A 21,198-nucleotide genomic window follows, 5' to 3' on the forward strand; every position below is an offset into this window, starting at 1 on the left:
TAAATTAACTTATGACTTTTCAAACGTCAATACTCCTCATGATTTGAAAAATGATTCATTATCCCACAACTATTGTCATGGACATAGTTGAGACTTGAGGGGAAGTATTGGTCAATATAATTTTTTTTCCTAGGTTGGCATCTTGATTATATTTCAAACCATACAAACAATTAATATATTAACCGCCAATCTAGAAACTTTTATTTATTTTTTCAACGGTTTTAGAAATTAAGTAACTCCTACTAAATGAGATTTAAGCTCATAGGATTCCTACTTTAAAATTTCTTAAGAGAATCATAAATGAAACTATCATGTAAAACAATTTAACTATTATGACAATTTATCTCTCCTCCTAACAAATTAATCACTACCAATTGCATGTATATAAAAAAATGCCACAATTAAGGTCCCATCTCAATTGCATAGGCACCTTTAGAAAATAAAAATAAAATCCTACAAATATATGAGATGAAGATTATTTGGCTACATGTACTCAAAATCGGTCTCCTACTCAAAATCGGTCTCCTGAATCATGTGCAAAGAAATAATAAGTTTTACATTTTGTACCGTTGAAAGGATGTGTTGAGTCTGCTAAATCTTTGCCATTTGAAATTAAAGGAACTCTCAAATGACGACATTGTACGATTGGTGGATCAAAACGACTACTCTTAATTCTACCAAACTTAAATCTAATTCGAAGATTCAAATCAACAGCCAAATCATTGTAAATTCCTAAACTTGTCTCGTCGTTATACTCATCAAGTTGTTGACGTTTGAGTTTGATCACACTATTTCCTTCAAACACTATTGGATTGAGAAAAGTGGTATTCTTATGACCTTGGTCAAAGGGTGTCAAACTCACATAGCCAAAATCATTATCTTTGTACCAAGCAATTGCATTGATCTTCCTATAATATACTATGACATTATTGTTCGGGTTTCTTATTGTGATGTTGACTTTGAAATTATAATATAAGATGTTGTCACTTGTGAGATTGAACTTTGTGAGGGAAACATCGGTTATATGAAACTTGATATTCGAAGGGGAGATGATTATTGAGAGGATGATGAAGAAAAGAAAGAACAAGATCATAAGAATGTAGATCGTGCAATAGGTGCAAAACACATTGTAACAAGGTTTGAAGCTCATTGTGAGGTTTGATTTGTGAGAGTGTTTTTTATGATTGGGAGGAAAATTGATATAGCTATACAAGAGATGTTATTGATGAAATATGGTGGAACATGTTCATGGTATTGCTTTAGCCTTTCTAGAAAATTTCCTTTGAAATACATTGAATAGAGACTAGAGAGGCATTGACTTTTGAAGCCGAGTGATTACAACTCAATTAAATGGCTTCACTGACAAGTAATAATGAGGTTGTAGAGATATGAAATATGAAAATATCATATACTTGAAGTAATTAGAAATTATTGAAGTCATGTTCTATTACTTCTATTTTAGTAAAATGCTATGATCAAGCTTAGTATGCTCATATAAATGTAGAGTCCGATTCTTTTTAATTTTACAAAAGTAATTTTAATATTTCATAATTTAGAGATTTTTTTAAAAAAAAAAAGTTATTTTGTATTTATTTGCTTAATCATCTTTTTTATATAAAAAAGACAATTATAAAAAGTGAATTTTTTTTTAAAAACTACTAAATTCAACTTCTAAAAAAATCATTTTTTAAATTTCATTTTTTTTAAAAGCTATAACATGTAATATTTCAAAAGTGATTATTTTATTTTAATTTTAAATGAAATAAACGCACCATAAATTAAAGATAACATAATTAAGTTATAATATGTTTGAAGAAAATCAAATTTTAGTAATAAATGACATGTGATGTAGTTTTGGGGAAACATGATCCTAGTTCTGTGTACCGTATTTTGTTTGTACATATTAATTAGATGTTGTTGGTGTCAAATTTGTTATATTTTTCATTTTTCAAGGTGCAACTTTAGATGAGGATGATGTTAGAAGTTAATGCTAGTGATATAGTAGTGTTGTTCTCATTGTTTGGTGGTCACATAGGGGCCAAATAATTTTCAATGAGTTGGGTCTTCATATTATTTGTTTTTTTTTTTACTTAGGTTATAGCAAATCATAGTGTATAAGCAAAAGATAAGAACAAAATAAAAATGTAAACTATTAAATCATACTTTAACTAAATCTTTTCATCGTACCATTGATATATTTAAAATTTAAAATTTAAAATTTAAAATCTTTAAAACTATTGTATGATGTAGAAATTATAGAAATTATTAAATCTTTTCTCAATGGATCCATTACTATCCTCTTATAGATTAATGCCACCCTCATCAACCAAGTCACACTAGATACTATCCAATTCAGACATATTGCACATAAATTAATCAAACATTTTTATTTTTGACTTTTCAAACTCATCCAATATATATTATATGTCAATGTCAAGTATTCCTCTTGCTTTGAAAACTATTAATTTTGAGAGGAAGAATCGGTTAGTATAAATCCGTGTCACACTATATAAACAATAATATAAACACATTAGCTTCATACTTTCTCATATTTCTGCGTGTCTACAAGTCACTAAAATTGAATGAACTTAGTGCAACACTCAATGTCCTTCCAAACAATGAAAGAATTAGAGAAGAATTTTATTATTTTCTCTTACTAATTTTTTTTTGTTGCTAATTCGATTTTTCTAATTTCTAATAATGTTTTTGTACTTAAAATTAAATGATATATTATTAGTGTAAAATGTTTCATATTGACAAAAATCACAATTATTAATATATATAAGTTTATAAATAATTATAGTTAAAGTCAAACGTTTTAATAATATAATAGTTTCAAATGTATAAAAAACTTTTATTTTAACAATTGACAATGTATATAAACTAATCATTTATTTTTTAACGAGAGTCACATATTAATTGTAATATGAATAAGACATTTCAATCTTAAAAAACTTAAAAGTCAGTTTTTTATGATTAAGTTAAGTTGAACCTATATTTTAAACCCATCAAATAATTGTAGGTAGAAAGGAACAAAAAGTAACTAAAGTTTAAAGTAACTTACAAAATTTGTATTTGCCCAAATTAAATATGGTAAATTAAACTTATGCTCCAATACCATATTTTGAAATGTACTTATTTTATTTTAGAATCTGTGCATTTAATTTTTTGGAAGTTCAAAATTGATTTTATTGAACAACAAAAATTCTACTTTAAGAATCTTTAACATATGTTCCAATAGCACATGTCAGTAAGATCTCTTAGATATTGAAAAAAACATAAATTATGCATAAAATAGAGATAAAGACTAAAATTAGTTTATTAAGAGTGACACTCATTACCTTACAAACTAATTTTATAAAGATGAGTTAATCTCAATATAAAAATTTGATATAATATTACAGTCTATTCATTAGATCATCTACTATCTATATTCAAATATCAAATTTAAAGATAATGGACGTGAGAAGTGTATTGAAAAAATCCTACATATAATAGAGATAAAACTTGAAATGACTTTGTAAAAACAGACATGTGTCACCTTATAAGTTGGACCCAATATAAAAACATAAGATTAATGTTAGGTTTGTAATTATTTTTGGTTAGACCTATGTCTTTTTTGGTACATTTTTTTGCATATTTAGAAAATGATAATACTAACAACACACTTTTTTTTTTATCAGTTAAAATTTACTGGCTATTTTGTTTTTTTTTTATCCAAGTACAATGTCCTCTTGTACTCTCAATGTTTATTTATAAAACTATATAGTTATAACTTTGCTTGTTAATAAAAAAACTTAACAACATTCCATAAAAACAAAATAAATGAGGTGAATAATAACACATGAAGAAAATTCTTGGTCATCAAAATTTTGATGTCAAATACATTGTGTTTAGATTTTTGTGTGTCCTTTTAATATGTTTGTAAGTTGTACAAGATATTTAAACAAACAAGAGATAGAAATAAACAAACACATTGTATTGTATATTCAAATAAAATGTAATATTGTTACAGCCACATGATATATAGTATGTTGTAAATTGAAGGAAAGTGATGGAAAGAAAATACTATATAAAAAATTCACATAGTTATATAAATTTGATATCAATCTCCTGCATCTGCATCACGATCTGTAAAGAAAGAACCGCTGCTACATCTTTTGTTACTAAAAGTATGTGTTGATGATGAGTTAACATTGGAAGAAGAAATCAAAGGAATTCTCAAACGACGACATTGAACAACTGGTGGATTAAAACGACCACTTCTAAACCTTCCAAACTTAGCTCGAATTCGAACATCCAAATCAACAGCCAAATCTTCATAAATTCCCAAACGGGTCTCTTCGCTATACTCATCAAGTTGTTTACGACCAAGTTTTATCATATTGTTCCCTTTAAACACTATCGGCCCGAGAAAAGTAGTATTCTTGTGTCCTTGATCAAAGGGTGCCAAACTCACGTAACTAAATTCGTTGTCTTTGTACCAAGCAATTGCGATGATTCTTCGATAGTACACGACGATGTTGTTGTTGGGGTTTCTCGCGGTGATGTTGAGTTTGAAATTATAATATAAATTGTTGTTTGTCAAGTTAAATTCTGTAAGAGCAACGTTCGTTACATAGAACTTCACACTTGAGGGAGAAATTACTATCCAAAAAATTATTGAAGAAATAAAGCCGAATAACACGACTGAGGAAATTGTGCAATAGATGCACCAAAACCAACCAGGTTTGCAACACATATTGGTGATTTTTTTTTTTTTTTGTGATGATAAATTGGGTTTGGTTGTTGATGAATATATGTATTTGTGTTTGTGTTTTTATAGAATGGAAATTGATGAATTTATTGATAAATATTTTGGGTATGGTGTGTGTTGCTTATGATTTTCTAAGTGATTTCTTTGCAATATACAAGAGAGAGAACAGAGTGGCATTCATTGACTTTTGGAAATGAATGATGAAGAAAAATTCAATAGCTTGAGTTACAAGAAACTATGAGAGGGTGTAATTTAGTTTAGAGATAAGTTTATAAAATATATTATATTTGGATGTAAGAAAAGAACAAATAAGAGAGACGAAATAAAAGACATTAGCACTTCTTGCATAAAAAACAAAAATTATTCACATATGAAAGGTAATGATAATTTTATATGTGTGAAATATACTTTAATATTGTTGATTATTAATATTTGTACGATAATCTGACTTTAATGAAATATATTTTTATCTACAAGTACGTGACTTGCACATAAGCAAGAATCAAAGTACAATTCTATTAAAATTAATATTTTATAAATTTTTTTTTTAGTTTGTTAGATTAAATTTTTTAAGTCAATTTAGTTTTTTTTATAAATAATTTAACACCATAATTTAAAAACAATGCTTATTTTTATGCAACATGAAACTGTTCAAGTAGATATGTCTAGATACTTGATAGAGAAGTTAAATTGATTTAGGTTCTTCAATTTAATAAACTAAATTGTCATTTGACATATTTAAAAAATTAAATAAAATTAAATTAAATTCAACTTTCAATACCAAAACAATTCAACTTTCATTCATCCTCGTTTCTAAAAATAAAATATATTTCTTTTTTATGTATTTTGTTCGAAAAATAGATAGATTCAAGACACATAGTTCTTTAAGATTATTTATTTTTAAGTTTTTCTTTTAATTGGTTTTTTTATGTTTCATTAGATTTGTATTGTTAGTTTTTAACCTCACTTTTAACATTCATACAATTGAAAATATTTAATCATTATAAACTATATTAAATACTATAATAATATGTTACATGAATCATTCAAAAAAAAATTTATACTTTTTAATTTTTCCTTCGACCTTTAGACATATATATTACAGTTAAAAATTTAAAAATAACGATATATTTATATAATTAATATCATTAACTTTTTCTATTATAAAAACCTTTGACTTTTTCTTCTTCTAAGAAGTCAAAACGTATGTACAAAATAAATGCTAAGAAAAGGGAACAAAGTAACAATAAAGTATGTACAAAATCAACAAAGCAACTATAAAATAACAATCCTCTGACACATCACAACACTACCAACAAACTATTTAAGCTATTATACTTCCACTCCTACACAAATAAGTGAATTTAAGCAACACTCACTTAACTCTTAATGTCATCATTTTCCCTTTATTTTCAACCACCACCAAAATAAAAATTTGATTAGATTAGAAAGATAACAATCAATCTCTTGATGTAGTTTAAAGATTACAAAAAATTACGTGTTTTTTATATACTCTATCCATATGCAAACTAAATGAAGTCAACTTATAAGGAATTACTTTTCTACCGCCAATCATAGCATAAAATGATAAAGCATATTGCAAGGTTTTGTTGTGAAGAATACTTCACATTCCCAACCAATTCAACACATAACTCAACATATCTCTAAAGTATTCAAAAAATAAATGTCGTAACGATTCACTTTTTCCACAATCGCCCGAGCATATAATGAAATTTAAATTACTAACCCTATGTCAAATAAGATTATCTTTCGTCAAATTCTATCATGCAATAATCTTCAAGCAAAAAAAAAAATCTTTAAGGGAACCATCTTATTCCAAACAAAATATTCAATTATAGAAAGAAAAAAAAAAAGTTCATCTTTAAATAACATTTGGTAAACTCATTAATAGATTAATTGTCATTTCACCACTCACACCTTCAAATACATGGTTGTGGTTTTGCACATAAATTTTTTTCCAACAACGAATTTCATTCTCCATCTCCACATAATCCCTTCTCCTCCATTAACATTATTAAACATAACAATTAACATTCATAGTTGCTTCCTTGTCTAAAAATAAATTAAACAATCTAATAATCTAACTTGTCGAATTGATTTAAATAAATAATCGTCTCAAACACAGATGAAAAAACTCGTTAACTTATACTCCCTTCAAAATAAAATATAAATAAAAATATTACTTGAAAAATTAATGTATTTGAACTAAATTTTTAATAAATACATCAATTTTTCAACTATTTTTTTATTTATTTATTATCCATCTCCACATAATCCCTTCTCCTCCATTAATATTATTAAACGTAACATTCATAGTCGCATTTTTATCTAAAGATAAATTAAACAATCTAATAATCTAACTTATCGAACCGATCTAAATAAATAATCGTCTCAAACATAAAGATGAAAAAACTCGTTAACTTATACTCTTTAAAATAAAATATAAACAAAAATACTACCTACAAAGTTAATGTATCTGAACTAAATTTTTATTAAATATATAAAATTTTCAAACATTTTTTTATTTATATTTTATTTCCAAGTAATACTTCTAAATAGTATTATGGATGATAATTAGCATTTGTACGAGTATTTTGAAGGTGAAAATTTACTACTCCTATACCAATACCAAGTTACCAAAATGTCCAATAATCTCTAAAATCACATGAACTAAACCCCTCATATGTTCTCAATTTTTCATTTCCTTAGTTTGAACAAAAACACGACATCATCAAAATTATCACCATGTTTCACATTCCTTCATCTCCATTTCAAAACCAAAACAAATTACCAATGCAATTCACAATCCACTCACCACCATCCTCTTCCCCTTTCACCATTGCCTCCTTTACAAGATTCACTCCCACCCCTTCAAACCTCACTTTCAAAACCACAAGAAGAAACCGCTCCCGTTTTGCTTTAATTGTCAGAGCCAAAGGTGGAACAGATTTCTACTCAACTTTGAATGTTAGCAGCAATGCTTCTTTGCAAGAAATCAAAAGCTCATATCGGAAATTAGCTCGAAAGGTTTGATTTTTAGTTTTATTTTTTAAATGGGTTTTGCAATTTGTTACTTGTTTTGATTATTTTAAGTGGTAGTTTTGATGGGTTGTGTTTGGTTTTTGGTGAAATGGAGTAAAAGGTGGGGAATTGGAATCTGGGGTGTTTAACTATAAAGCACGAAATTCGTCGACACTGATAATAGTTCGAGAAAATAGATTAATTGAATGTAATCAATGTGTCGGTTTTGGACATTGAGACATGTTAAGTGTTGTGCTAGTTGCTGTGAAATTTATGCTTAAATTTGTCTTCTTGTTTTAGTTTTAGTTTTCAGTTAATTTCTAGCTTATTGATGTAATTGCTTTGTAAAATTTGAGGATTAAATTTTTATTTTTCCTAATTTCATATGGGTGTACTTGGTTGAGTAGAAAACAAGAAATTGTAAAATTTGGGTTTTGCAATTTGTTATTTGTTTTGATTATTTGAAGTGGTAATTTTGATGGGCTGTGTTTGGTTTTTGGTGGGGAATTGGAATTTGGGTTGTTTGGTTTCTGTGAAATTTATGCTTAAAGTTGTCACCTTGTTTTAGATTTTAGTTAATTTCTAGATTATTGATGTCATTGCTTTGTAACAATTGAGGATTAGATTTTTATTTTTCTCAATTTCATATGGGGTGCACACCTTTTTTTTAATATTGCTTTTTATGGTAAACTAGGTTTTACTTTGTTGAGTAGTAAACAATAAATTGTAGTGGAAATATGTAGCACTGATACTTCAGGTTAAATACGTATTTGAGTGTCTGTGTTTGTGCATGTGTCTTGGTGTTTGACTCGTGTTGGTGTCTGACACTCGTACAATACTGGCACTCATGATTAGATTAACTTCCATTTTCCTAAATTATTATCAGTATTTATGTGTGAATGTAGGTGTCGTATCTATGCCTGCTTCAGTTTTTCATAGAAAATAACTTTATAGTATAAAGTACTAGGCATAGTTGTGGTTAAAAATTGATTTTGTTTTCACTTCCCATTTTAAAATCTAACAAAATAAGTAGACCTTTTAATGATAGCGCGAAGATGAGGTAGTATCATTTTTTAAAATGTTGGTTTCTGGATCTTTCTGTAGCCAAAAATATGTTTCCTCAAGAAACGACTACCTTAATCCTAACTGTGTTTACTATGTTTTCTTAGCATTTGTTGATTGGGATCCTTTGATTACTAATAATTGTTTGCTAATCTAAATGAAGGGGGGGGTGTAGTTTGGATGAACAGTATCACCTGAAGGAAAATTTTAATGTACATTTATGAGACCTGATATGGTGTATAACTGAGTGTTGAGTAGTAAAAAGCTAATAAGAAAATAAGATTGGTTAGAGGTAGAGAAATATTGAATGGTCTATCTTGAGATGGGATCCATGATAATACATTATGATGTCGTTTCGTTTGATCTATATAGGCAACCTCACTTAATGGGACAAGACTTAGATTTTTGTTATTGCTGTTGTTGTTTTGACTTAGTTGTTCTTGCAGTATTCTTTCTTTTTCATATGATTCGTTTCCTTCCTTCTTTGTGTTGACTAACTCATGCGAGTCTACAAGTCGAATCTACAAAGATATTGTGAGATTACGTAGATTCTCGAGTTTAACAACCATGGTAATTGGAAATTGAGATTGTTTGAGACCTTTCTTTTGTCGGACTTAACAGAAATTAGAATTTCAAAGGCTGTAAGAAAATGTTTATAAACTATTTGGCCCATTTATAATTGTGGTAATATACTACTTAAGGTTTTGTATGTTAGATATAAAATCACTCGCGCAGCGTTCCCCAAAACTTAAACTTTTGGTAGTGGTGGTTCATTACATGATATTAGAGCCTTAATGACCTTGTGGTCTAGAATAAATTTTTTGTGTCACTACTAAGTAAAGGTTGAATTTCAGCATTAGTTAGGACTGTCTAGTGCATTATCCACACTACAAGCCCAAAGGGCTCACGTAAGAGGGAGTATTTTAGATGTAACACCATTAATGTACTTGTAAGTTTTATCCAACAATATAAGCTTTTGGAATAGTTGGTTTATAACAATGTTTATATGTTTGGGATCAGTACCATCCAGATATGAACAAAAACCCCGGAGCAGAGGAGAAGTTCAAGGAGATTAGTGCTGCATACGAGGTAATTCTTCTACCGCTACACTGGTATATTTTCTATTGTTAGCTATACATGATCTATTTTTTTATTTAAGAAGCTGCTACTCTAATCCTCATACCATCCATTATTTTTTCATCTTCTGTTCTACTATTCCATTTGCTTATGGTCTGCACATTGGCATTGTGATGTTTCCTTCATCTAGTATTAGTGTTGTGAATCGCGGATCGTGAAAAATAACAGTTTGTTCAAATTATGCTACGCTAAAGAGTTATAGTGTTGCTATAGCCACAATTTGACAATACAATGTACTAAACCGCGTATTGTGAAACAATAGCGGTTTGTTAAAATGCAGTTATGCTATAGCGTTAAAGCACCTCTATAGCGTTAAAGCACCGCTATAGCTGCTATTTGACAACATTGTCTAGTATACAAGGTTGGATTAATTAATGAAATTTATGGATACATGTCTTATTTTATGGTTTATAACTTTTATGTACCATATTTGCGTCTGTCTCTTTTTGTTCACTTGGTAACAAAGTATGCAAATAGGTCCTATCAGATGATGAGAAAAGATCTTTATATGATCGCTTTGGTGAGTCAGGTCTACAAGGAGAAAATGGCGGACCAGCCAATGCCTCGGGGGTATGTCTATATTTATAATGTATTCAAGTATTTTGCTTTCCGCGATGTCAAAGTGAAACTTAAAACTCTTTGATATGGTGATGTAGTTCTACAAAATTAAAACTGTTTCGGTTTTTTCCATTTCCCACCTAAGTACTTCTTATTTATTTTCTTTTTGGCCTTTAATTGATTAGGTTGATCCTTCTGATTTATTCGATGCATTCTTTGGTCGTTCGGATGGACTATTTAGTGATGATGGGGGATTTGGCTTCAATTTGAGAAACGATAGAAACCGTAGCCATGATATTCGGTAAATTTCGTCTCATGTTTGCATGCTATTTTAAATACCTGTTTGTAAAACACTAACAAGTTTGTGCAAAATGTACCATTAATTAAAGTGATTTTATTCGACAATGCAGGTATGACCTTCAATTAAGCTTTGAAGAGTCGATTTTTGGAGGAAAGAGGGAGATTGAAGTTTCTTGTTATGAGACATGTGATAGTTGTGATGGTACAGGAGCTAAGTCAAAGAATAGCATTAAACAATGCACAAATTGTGGCGGCAAAGGAGGAGAGAAGAAAACCCAGAAAACACCCTTTGGAATGATGTCTCAGGTAATTTAATTTGAATAGATGTAAGAGTTAAATATGTTTTTAGTGTTTATAAAATAACTTTTGTTTTTAGTCCCTATAAAAAATTTCCTCGGCTTTTAGTCCCCAATATATTTCCTGTCAACACTTTTGGTTTCTGCTGTTAACTCTCAGCCTATGTTGCTTACGAAAGTCCACGTAACACTTGACACGTGGACTTTTTTAATGATGTGGAAGGTTTCAATTTATTAACACTTTTTTTTATTAATTTAATTATTATTTGTAATTTAAATATTGAGATTTAGGGTTCTTAAAATAAAAAATCCTCAAATTTCGCAAGTCAATTGCATGAATGTGGTCAAGGAGAACACCAAATGAACATTATGCCTTAAAAACTGTGTATGGAGTGATGCATCCAGTCTGTGATGGAATTTGGGGACCAAAAGTGTTGACATAAAATTTTATACAGACTAAAAATATATTTGAGTGACTATATTTCCATTTATATTTAAATACTCGAGACATTATAACAAGAATATACTCATGATGCTGTGTAATACTCAGGTTTCTACGTGCTCTAAGTGTGGTGGTCTTGGCATGATAATCACGGACCGTTGTCGAAAGTGTGACGGCAGCGGTCACGTGCAAGCTAATCGAAAAATGGAAGTGGTCATTCCACCTGGCATCAATGATGGAGACACAATGCAAATTCGAGGAGAAGGGAATTTTGATAAAAGAAGGTTAGCAGCATGTAACTAAGTCTATACCCTCATATAGCTTTAATACATGGACTAGCAGCATGTGTACATTCTTTTGCTTAATACAAATATAATAAATTTCCCTATGATGGAAAATGACAACCTATGCTTAATAATACTCATGGTATTATTATCACACATTACCGCAAAACAGTTCCGGTCCATTTTGTGCAATGATGGAAAATGATATCATATGGTCTGAGAATTTTTTAAAATGTGGGAAAAACTCGGTCTCGTTTTTATTGGACTATTGATTTGCAACCAGAAGTAGAAAGATTGTCAGTATCACTGTGATTCAACTCATCTAAGTGCTTAGTGCTGACCATTAGCTTTGTGCATTTTTTTTCAGGCGTCATATTGGGGATCTTTTTGTTGTCCTCCATGTCGATAAAAAGCAAGGAATTTGGAGAGAGGGTCTCAATTTATACTCAAAGATTAACATTGACTTCACTGAAGCAATACTAGGGTCTGTTAAAAAGGTATTCATTAACACAAAAAATGGTAACGTTCTCATTAAAGGAATTTTTTACTTATTTTAGGGATCTTTCCCATATTTCCATTTATATTTAAATACTCGAGACATTATAACAAGAATATACTCATGATGCTGTGTAATACTCAGGTTTCTACGTGCTCTAAGTGTGGTGGTCTTGGCATGATAATCACGGACCGTTGTCGAAAGTGTGACGGCAGCGGTCACGTGCAAGCTAATCGAAAAATGGAAGTGGTCATTCCACCTGGCATCAATGATGGAGACACAATGCAAATTCGAGGAGAAGGGAATTTTGATAAAAGAAGGTTAGCAGCATGTAACTAAGTCTATACCCTCATATAGCTTTAATACATGGACTAGCAGCATGTGTACATTCTTTTGCTTAATACAAATATAATAAATTTCCCTATGATGGAAAATGACAACCTATGCTTAATAATACTCATGGTATTATTATCACACATTACCGCAAAACAGTTCCGGTCCATTTTGTGCAATGATGGAAAATGATATCATATGGTCTGAGAATTTTTTAAAATGTGGGAAAAACTCGGTCTCGTTTTTATTGGACTATTGATTTGCAACCAGAAGTAGAAAGATTGTCAGTATCACTGTGATTCAACTCATCTAAGTGCTTAGTGCTGACCATTAGCTTTGTGCATTTTTTTTCAGGCGTCATATTGGGGATCTTTTTGTTGTCCTCCATGTCGATAAAAAGCAAGGAATTTGGAGAGAGGGTCTCAATTTATACTCAAAGATTAACATTGACTTCACTGAAGCAATACTAGGGTCTGTTAAAAAGGTATTCATTAACACAAAAAATGGTAACGTTCTCATTAAAGGAATTTTTTACTTATTTTAGGGATATTTCCCTACTTTTAGAATCCTATCTTGAATTTTAGAAGCTTATAAGCAAAATACCTACTTCCGCACTTATTAAGGATGATAGTTAAATACATTAATTTTCTTGATTTTATGTAAAAAGAGAAATATGTTTGCTAACGTACCCCTAATTATAATGGTTATCTCCTCACAACATGAATGAATTAATTTAAGCATATGTTTGGAACTGCGTCAATGTTAAAAATCATGTCGACGTGGATACATGTTTGGCCAAAAATCATCAGAATATAAAAAAAGTTGGCCAAACATGTATCCAAACACGCGCTAAGATTATCTTTTGGAATAATAATAACATTAAATGTGGATAGATTAGTTCACATTTGCTTATATTTGAGTAAGTTATTTGATTAGGATTTGATTAGAATTAGAATTTGGTTAAGATCTTTAATAAACATAGAACAGAATGCAAATGTTCTGTACTGTGCTACCTACAAAACTCTACCTTTTTATGTTCTTTTTAGCATGGTTTAGTGCTTCAATCATTCATAACACTAATCTTGTTATTTCAGGTAGAAACTGTTGAAGGTTTAAGGGACCTCCAAATTCCTTCTGGGATTCAACATGGACATTCAGTGAAGTTATCGCGTTTGGGAGTTCCAAACAGGAATAAACAATCTGTTCGAGGCGATCATTACTTTGTTGTAAATGTTCTTATTCCTAAAGATATCAGGTATGTATTTTCTTTTTCCTTACCATCTTTACTACTTTCTTATATCCATCAAAAAACAAATTATAATCGTTATTTAGTTTAGAGTCTTGTGAATACTTCTGGATAGAATACTTGTGAGATTGTTTGAGAAAACTTATGAAAACAACTTATGACATGAGCATAAGCTGTTTTCAGCTTAATTTCACTATTTCTTCATAATAGCTAATGAAAACAACTATAGTTTATATTTAAAAGTTTTATTTTATTTTATCTTATGTTATGTTATAGAAGTAGCTTGTACATGAGCACTTATATGAGAAAGGTTTATGCTATAAGCGCTTAACTAAGTTGTTTATCCAAACATGACTTTAATATTTGTTATTGAAGAACATCCAGCAGTTGCAAATGAAATTTGAGTTTGCACTTGAAGTAATCATTCATCTTGAAAGAAATCATTGATTCTTTGAATATAACTGCTTAGTTTACAATCTACCATAAACATGAGGCCTTTTTGATAAATGAATATACATTGTTACTTGTATTTTTTGAAGTTTCTTATAGTTGTGATTTCTTTTCATTCTCCTCAAATCGTTGTTCTAGTGGCACGGAACGTGCTCTTGTTGAGCAGTTAGCTTCACTGAGAGCATCTACGAAAGTTCATTCATCGTCTTCTTCTGATGACTTCGGTAATAGTTCATTTTACTTGGATACTATTTGATGAAAGTTAAATTTTTAAAATTATGCAGATCATAAATTTAAAAGAAAAATATCATCCAAGATTTTTCACAAATGTGCTTTCCAGGTATACCAAAAGGAAAATTCAATGATTTCATGAAGAGGGATACAAAAAGTGATGACTCGAGCCAGGGAACCGAAACTGCAAATTCTCTATGGGGATCAATCAAGAACTTCTTAAGGTATATATCTGTAGAGGTGTGCTATATATGCTAATTCTGATTTAATATAAACAATGATGAACTTTTTTGCATGAATATGTGAATTAGACTATGTAAGTTGTCTTGAACAAAGTCAGAAGATACATGAAGCTTTTCAAAAAACACAGGCTTGTTTGGTTTGAGAAAATGTTCTGTTTTTATTTTTCGTTTTCACTTTTACTTACAAAACTGCCTCATGTATTTCAATTGTAATTTGAAGGAATCACAGGTGTGCCACACTGATTTTGATAAAAACTATACTTCAGATCATCAACAAAATCACAGTACCATTGTGATTTTGTCAAATTCACTGTTGTTTTTCGTTATCAATCTTCCAAGTAGAGATCGCTCATGAATAATGGATAATACTAGTCTTACCTATTTCCATATGTATACAGGAAAGGAAAGTCTGAAGAAAGGTTTGCTTCAATTAGCCAAGTTTCGTCGTCGTCAGCACTGTTGCATAGATTTGGCCACCAAAAAAACAATTTAGTTCCACATTCCATTTTTGTTGTTCTCTTTATAACATGGATTTTAAAATCTATAGCAAAGTCTAAGCACTTGTTATTCCACAAAAGAACCTAATCCTTCATTAACAGAAGAGGAACACATTGAAAAAAATTTAGGATATGATTAGTAAGAAAAGTAAAAAATTGAAAAGGTTTTAGTTTTCACACCTTGATTCTTTGTAGAGGATTTATTGGTGGAAAATGAGTGAAGAACATTTTAGCTTATTTGCAAACTACAAGAGGCCGAAATTGAGAAAGCCACCCCGTAAGTCAGGGTTTGAACTCTGAACCTCCTTCTCATACTTCTTCGAGTGTTCCAGTTCGACCACTTGAGCCACGCTATTCCGTTTTCGAGCAAGAGTTGGTAATTTTCTCCCGAAATTCTCACCTAAGATGAGTAATTGAATTCACCTTCCTTGATGTTCTTCTCCCATTCTAACAAGTAAACAACCTTTGGTGGCTGCTTATGTTGAAACATGTTCCTGTCTTGTATTTTAAGATGTGAATTTACAATGAAATTTTGATTTCATGTTGGCAAGGTCTGTGAATCCTTTACATATGTAAATTTGCCAAAGGATATGAAGAGAATCAGCTGATGTAGATGGTTGACATTGTTCCTCAAAATAATAATTTGTATCTTGATAAAGTAAATTTATTGTTAAGATTTCAAATATCCTTTTTGTTTTGAGTTTTACAACGGTAACATGTTATCCGAAAATTCATAATTTCCACCATGACAGTGACTTATGCATGATGCAATACTATTTTCTTTGTGCACGATAGAAAAAACCAGAAAAAACATTGGTAAACAATAATAATTATTTTTGTATGTGTAAAATTATTTTATAATAAAGATTGATATTTGCATTAGTTATGTACGTTCATAAGTATATCTTATATTTTTTAATTTCGAAAGGATCAAAATTGTGAATTAAGAAAAATAGAGATAGACGAATTGAATGTACATTTAAGTCATTGGTTAAATGTTTCTTAAAAAAAAAAATCATTATTTAAACGATGAAGAAGAGAATGAGGTAAATATATTGAAGAGAGTTGCAATAGTTATTAATAGAGTTATGAGAGATATAAAATCGAGACGTTATATTTAAAATTGAATAATGTAATAATAATATCTAACAAATTGTAGTGAAATCAACTCTTTAAATAAATCAATGTATTTTGATTGATTAGATTCTGATTTTTATCAATGATATTTTAAATTAAAAAAGTAATAATAATAATAGAATTATAATATAATTAATCATTTTTAATTAATTGATTATTAATATTTTAAGTTAAACTAAAAGAATGGCGCAAAAAATTACTCATCTATACTCTAAATTTTGGCGGGAATTCATTCATTTCCAACACTTACGTTTCTTTTAACAAAAAAAAAAAAAAGTGTTGAGCACGAAGAAGTGAGAACCCTAAACCGCCGTAACCGTAACTGCACCTTGCTACTCCGGCCGCCTCAGACCCCAGCGTCCTGCCGGTCTGCTGGAGCTCGATATCTCAGTCTGTGCATCTGCGCTTCGCATCGTGCCGTTTGCAGTTTGTAAAGGTGTGCATAAATCAAACTTCCGTGTTACAGATTCTGCAAACTCTGTTTTCAATTTCGCATTCGATGCTTAGAGTTAGATTTATCTGTATTCATGTTTTAATTATATACAATATGATATCTGTGTTTGTTTGCAACTTTGATTTTAGATGAAGTGTGTGTTTGGTTCTGTGGCAATACAAATTGATTTTGCTAAATTAATTTTAGTTAAAAGTGAATTGAATATAAAATGATTTATGCTTTGGTATATTCGCATAAAAGTGAAATGAACAATAAATTTTGTGGTAAAAGTCACATTTAGACTTAAAAGCTACAAATTTTAACTTCAATTTAGAATCAATTATGTTCAATAGTACTCAGACAGGTTAAAATCAATTTTGAACCTCCAAAAAGATTTTGGCTCCTGGAAAAGTGGAACTAGTCATGCACTATGTTCACGAATATAATTAATCATTTTAATATTTTTTCCAACACAAATCTAGTCACTAGCTTCCTTGCTAATAATTGTTGAAATTCTTTTTCCAACTGATTCTGAAGTTGAAAAAGAGAGGAAAAAAGATATGCAGATTCGTGTGAAGTGCAATTGTGATGAAGGAAACTGCAAAGAATGGGGTGTTATTGAACTACAAGGAGTTGTTGAACCAAAACCTGGTTTTGATGAATCCCTCGCCGGCCTTCAAATTGGCACTCTCTGTCGTCCTTCTTCTCAGGTTACTACTATATTCTTTTTCATCTTTTTATTTTTACCTCAAACTATGACCAACTAATATATCTCATTCTCTATCATGATGGAAAGATTATTGTAGAATTAAAAGGTTTAGTGGGATAAGGCACACTTGTTCTTGTAGACTTGAAAGAGATTATATGGACTAATAGTGTAAGAGATTGAGTATTAGATGGTCAGGGACAAAGTTGGTGATGGGATATTTTTTAACATGGAAAGAAAGCTTTTATTATTTGTTCATTGGATTCCTAATTTAGTTAAATATATTTATAATATTTTAGAGTAAAAAATGTTTAATGATATTTTTTATTATCTGTGCAAAATCTTGAAGGATTATTAAGATAAAGTTGTTTAGTTTATATCACTTTTGTTTAAGTCAAGTTACAAGGAAACATTAGACAAATTTTCTCAAGTGTCCTATGTTGTTTGTATAAATTTGTACACATGGAAAACGTAGCTTTGGATTGATGTTACTGATGAAAAAAATAGATCAACTTTATCTCTTCAACTGTAAGAGTCTAGATTTGGATACCATACAGTAACTTCATGACATAGTTATTGTCTATTGATCTTAGTTTTCTGGTCTCAAATCAATGGTGAGAATTATTTAAGATGATTTGGTCAAGGTGTAATGTAAGTCGATCGATCTCAAATCGACAGCTGATGCAGTGAATCCGAATTTGCATAAGTTTCTGATATAATCTTTAGAATGATTAGAATCCACTCTCACTTTTTTCTTAAAAAGGAAAGAACTAATATTGTGTCCATTCTTTTGTTGTTCAGGAAGTCTACACTTTAATTATTGGGTACCATGAACTGACAGGGTCAAAGGTTCCCTTGAAGAAGCCATTGTTGGTGCTTAAGAAAGTCAAGCATATGGATGGAGAAAGTTGTGGTCAGGTGGAATTACAGGTTGTTGGAATCATTAGACATAAGATTCTGTTCAAGACCAGACCAAAGGTCATCATTTCTAGTAAGATCTGACCGTCCTTTAATCTCCTTATCCCCTGTTTGAAATGTTTCATTTTGTAGATAATATTTTGGAAGCAACATAGGACCTGCTAAAATTTAGTTGCTATCTAATGTTTTGTTAATATTCTAGTCTTGTAATCAGATTAGGAATCCAACAAAGAATTAACTATTTTATTGAAAGAAAAGATATACCAGAGTATATTCCTCATAAGCAGACACACTCCTCAACCGGAATATCAGAAAATTCTAAGTTTTGAAAAAGATCAAACTCAGTTACCAAACAAACTCAACTACCAAAACAAAAACATAACTAACTAACTTCTTAACTACTCTAACAAATCATAACTACTCTAATTTTCCTTTATTCTATATATCCTAACAACAAGATGAAAACCTACTACAGTTTAATGTTGTTCATGGCGGAAGACGGAATATGGCAGAAAGCAAAACAATTTTCAATATAAACATGCCATTGCGGTCTATGGCACCAACATAGCAAGCATCTGTTCACAAATTGCCTATGATGGTTATCCAAAAATCCGTCACGCCATTCTGCAAGGCCGCCATTTAACAACACTGCTGCAGTTTCCAATTTGACCAAACTAGGGGACTGAAAAATGTTGAGGACCAAAATTCCCTGCACAGTCACACAATCAAGAAAACTCGACTGTTCGATGAAGATTGAACAACTCATATTATTTGCTTACCAAATTAGACTTTAAAATACATATTAAATAATGAGTCATTTGATCATCATACGATCTTCATCTAACAGCTGAGATATATAATCTGTGATGGTAGAGCATCCCAATTCTGAAAAATAACAACTGATTTACATTTTTAGTCCTGTTGTGCTTATTATGAACAATTGGAAGGAAAACCGGCAATCATGTAATGTAAAATATGCTAACGTTTTAAATTTAACATTGTAGACAAGACCTATTGTTAGGACTTAGGAATCTCACTGTATAGGACATATTCGGTTGATGCTCTTACTTGTTAAGAACAACAATAATTTCAATTTGTCCATGTCTTTTTTGCTTTTAGACATTTCATTTGTCACCATTTGCCATGCATAACATTTGATTCATGAAATTGGAGGCCAATTACTAATGTTATCATTCTTTTCCTTGTAATTTTCAAGAACCACAGATGACATCTAGAGAAAAACAAAAGTCTATCATGTTAGACTCTGCTCCTTCAAATCAAGCTGTGTGACATTCACTGTCATTCAATGATCTCATGTTGGACCAGAAATCTTGAGAAGTTCAAGGAGACACACATGCCCCTTTTTTTCTACACTGCAAGCAAAAGTTAGGCAATGTCTGTGTGTCATTCATACATATTTGTAATCTTAGCAATCACATGTGGAGAACGATTAATGGCAAAAGTGGTTGTAATTTGTGTCATTATCTTAATATCTGTTTTGGTGTAAATGTGCAAATAACATGGAGTATTAAGCTGTATTAAACTAATACTTATCAGAATTCCTAATGCTAGTTGAAGAAGGAAATTGTGTAGGGGGCTTGATTTTCCTTATATTTGGTAGAGTACGTTTTCTTGTAAATGATTTGATAGGAGCTTGTTTTTAGTAAAAGTTAATTCCAGCAGGAAAATTATGTGAAAAAACTATCAGAATGAAACTTGGCTTTTGGGAAATTTCTGAAGTATATCACTTCAATGATCATACATTAGGCTAACTTCAAACTGTAGTTGTAACAATTTATCACCACGTAATATGTTTGTTCCTCATCATCTAATATTCAATTTTACACTATTAGTCTATATAAAATCACAACCTTTCAAGTTTAACCTTAAATAAATTTTATTCACTTTTGTTTTCTATTTTGAAAACTATGTAGGATTAACCCATACTTAAAAAAAACCTAACCAAATTGACAATTATTCAAACCTTAATATTTCAGTCAAAAGTTGAAATCACAAAAAGTTTCCATTGAGATCAAACAATATATTATGTCAAATGAGGACATAAAAAAAAATTATGCGGAATGAGAATATATAACTATTTGCAAAGAAAAAATAATATAACCAATAATCATGATAGAAGACTTAATATATACCTAGTAATCATCTAACATAGTTTTACACATACATTCAATTAAATCTAGTTTTAAATATTTATATTTGTATTTTAGAAAGGAATATGCTAAAATTTCTTAAAATATGTTCATTTACTTTACACAAATGTATGTGTGGTACGTTACTTAGTGTAATTTCTTTCTCATATCTAAAATCATTTCTCTCATTTTATTTTAATTTTACATTGACAATAGACAATAATTCTGAATTTTATTATTTCACAAATAGTTATAATTTATATCATCAAATAACTACTCAATCAACTATTTATATAAGTTGTCAACATAAAAATATTTTTCCCTTGTATAATTATTCCACTACTAAAATAAAAATTAATTAATTATTAAATTATTCCAAGATATATATAATAATAACTCAACTATATATCTCAATTTTGGCGGGAATTGATTTTCCACTAACTTTTCCTTTTTTAACAATAAAATAAGAAAATAGTGTCGAT

At 29.9% G+C, this 21,198-nt stretch overlaps 4 protein-coding genes across 5 annotated transcripts; 2 read left to right on the forward strand and 2 right to left on the reverse strand.

Moving 5' to 3' along the window:
• Positions 1–339: 339 nt before the first annotated feature.
• LOC101509801 (NDR1/HIN1-like protein 10) lies at positions 340–1,243 on the reverse strand. Its single transcript, XM_004512737.3, has one exon. It carries the CDS (start codon positions 1,148–1,150, stop codon positions 512–514), a length of 639 nt encoding a protein of 212 aa, XP_004512794.1. The 5' UTR covers positions 1,151–1,243; the 3' UTR covers positions 340–511.
• A 2,715-nt stretch (positions 1,244–3,958) lies between these two features.
• LOC101498694 (NDR1/HIN1-like protein 10) lies at positions 3,959–4,929 on the reverse strand. The gene has a single exon (XM_027337378.2). The coding sequence runs from the start codon at positions 4,739–4,741 to the stop codon at positions 4,106–4,108; it is 636 nt and encodes a 211-aa protein (XP_027193179.1). The 5' UTR covers positions 4,742–4,929; the 3' UTR covers positions 3,959–4,105.
• Positions 4,930–7,429: 2,500 nt separating this feature from the next.
• LOC101498353 (uncharacterized) lies at positions 7,430–16,102 on the forward strand. The gene is made up of 11 exons (XM_004512709.4): positions 7,430–7,804; positions 9,881–9,949; positions 10,475–10,567; positions 10,741–10,856; positions 10,966–11,161; positions 11,702–11,877; positions 12,245–12,374; positions 13,801–13,961; positions 14,541–14,626; positions 14,743–14,857; positions 15,274–16,102. Exons 1-11 carry the CDS (start codon positions 7,523–7,525, stop codon positions 15,458–15,460), a joined length of 1,611 nt encoding a protein of 536 aa, XP_004512766.1. The 5' UTR covers positions 7,430–7,522; the 3' UTR covers positions 15,461–16,102.
• A 641-nt stretch (positions 16,103–16,743) lies between these two features.
• LOC101498021 (uncharacterized) lies at positions 16,744–20,177 on the forward strand. 2 transcript variants are annotated; one of them, XM_073364230.1, is made up of 4 exons: positions 16,744–16,945; positions 17,501–17,652; positions 18,450–18,639; positions 19,783–20,177. In XM_073364230.1, exons 2-4 carry the CDS (start codon positions 17,503–17,505, stop codon positions 19,854–19,856), a joined length of 414 nt encoding a protein of 137 aa, XP_073220331.1. In that variant the 5' UTR covers positions 16,744–16,945; positions 17,501–17,502; the 3' UTR covers positions 19,857–20,177. The 2 variants fall into 2 exon arrangements, with proteins under 2 accessions (XP_073220331.1, XP_004512765.1); XM_004512708.4 differs by having other exon boundaries at positions 16,745–16,945; positions 17,480–17,652.
• Positions 20,178–21,198: the final 1,021 nt, after the last annotated feature.

This window comes from Cicer arietinum, chromosome 8 (assembly GCF_000331145.2).
Source record: "Cicer arietinum cultivar CDC Frontier isolate Library 1 chromosome 8, Cicar.CDCFrontier_v2.0, whole genome shotgun sequence".
Lineage (NCBI taxonomy): Eukaryota > Viridiplantae > Streptophyta > Magnoliopsida > Fabales > Fabaceae > Cicer > Cicer arietinum.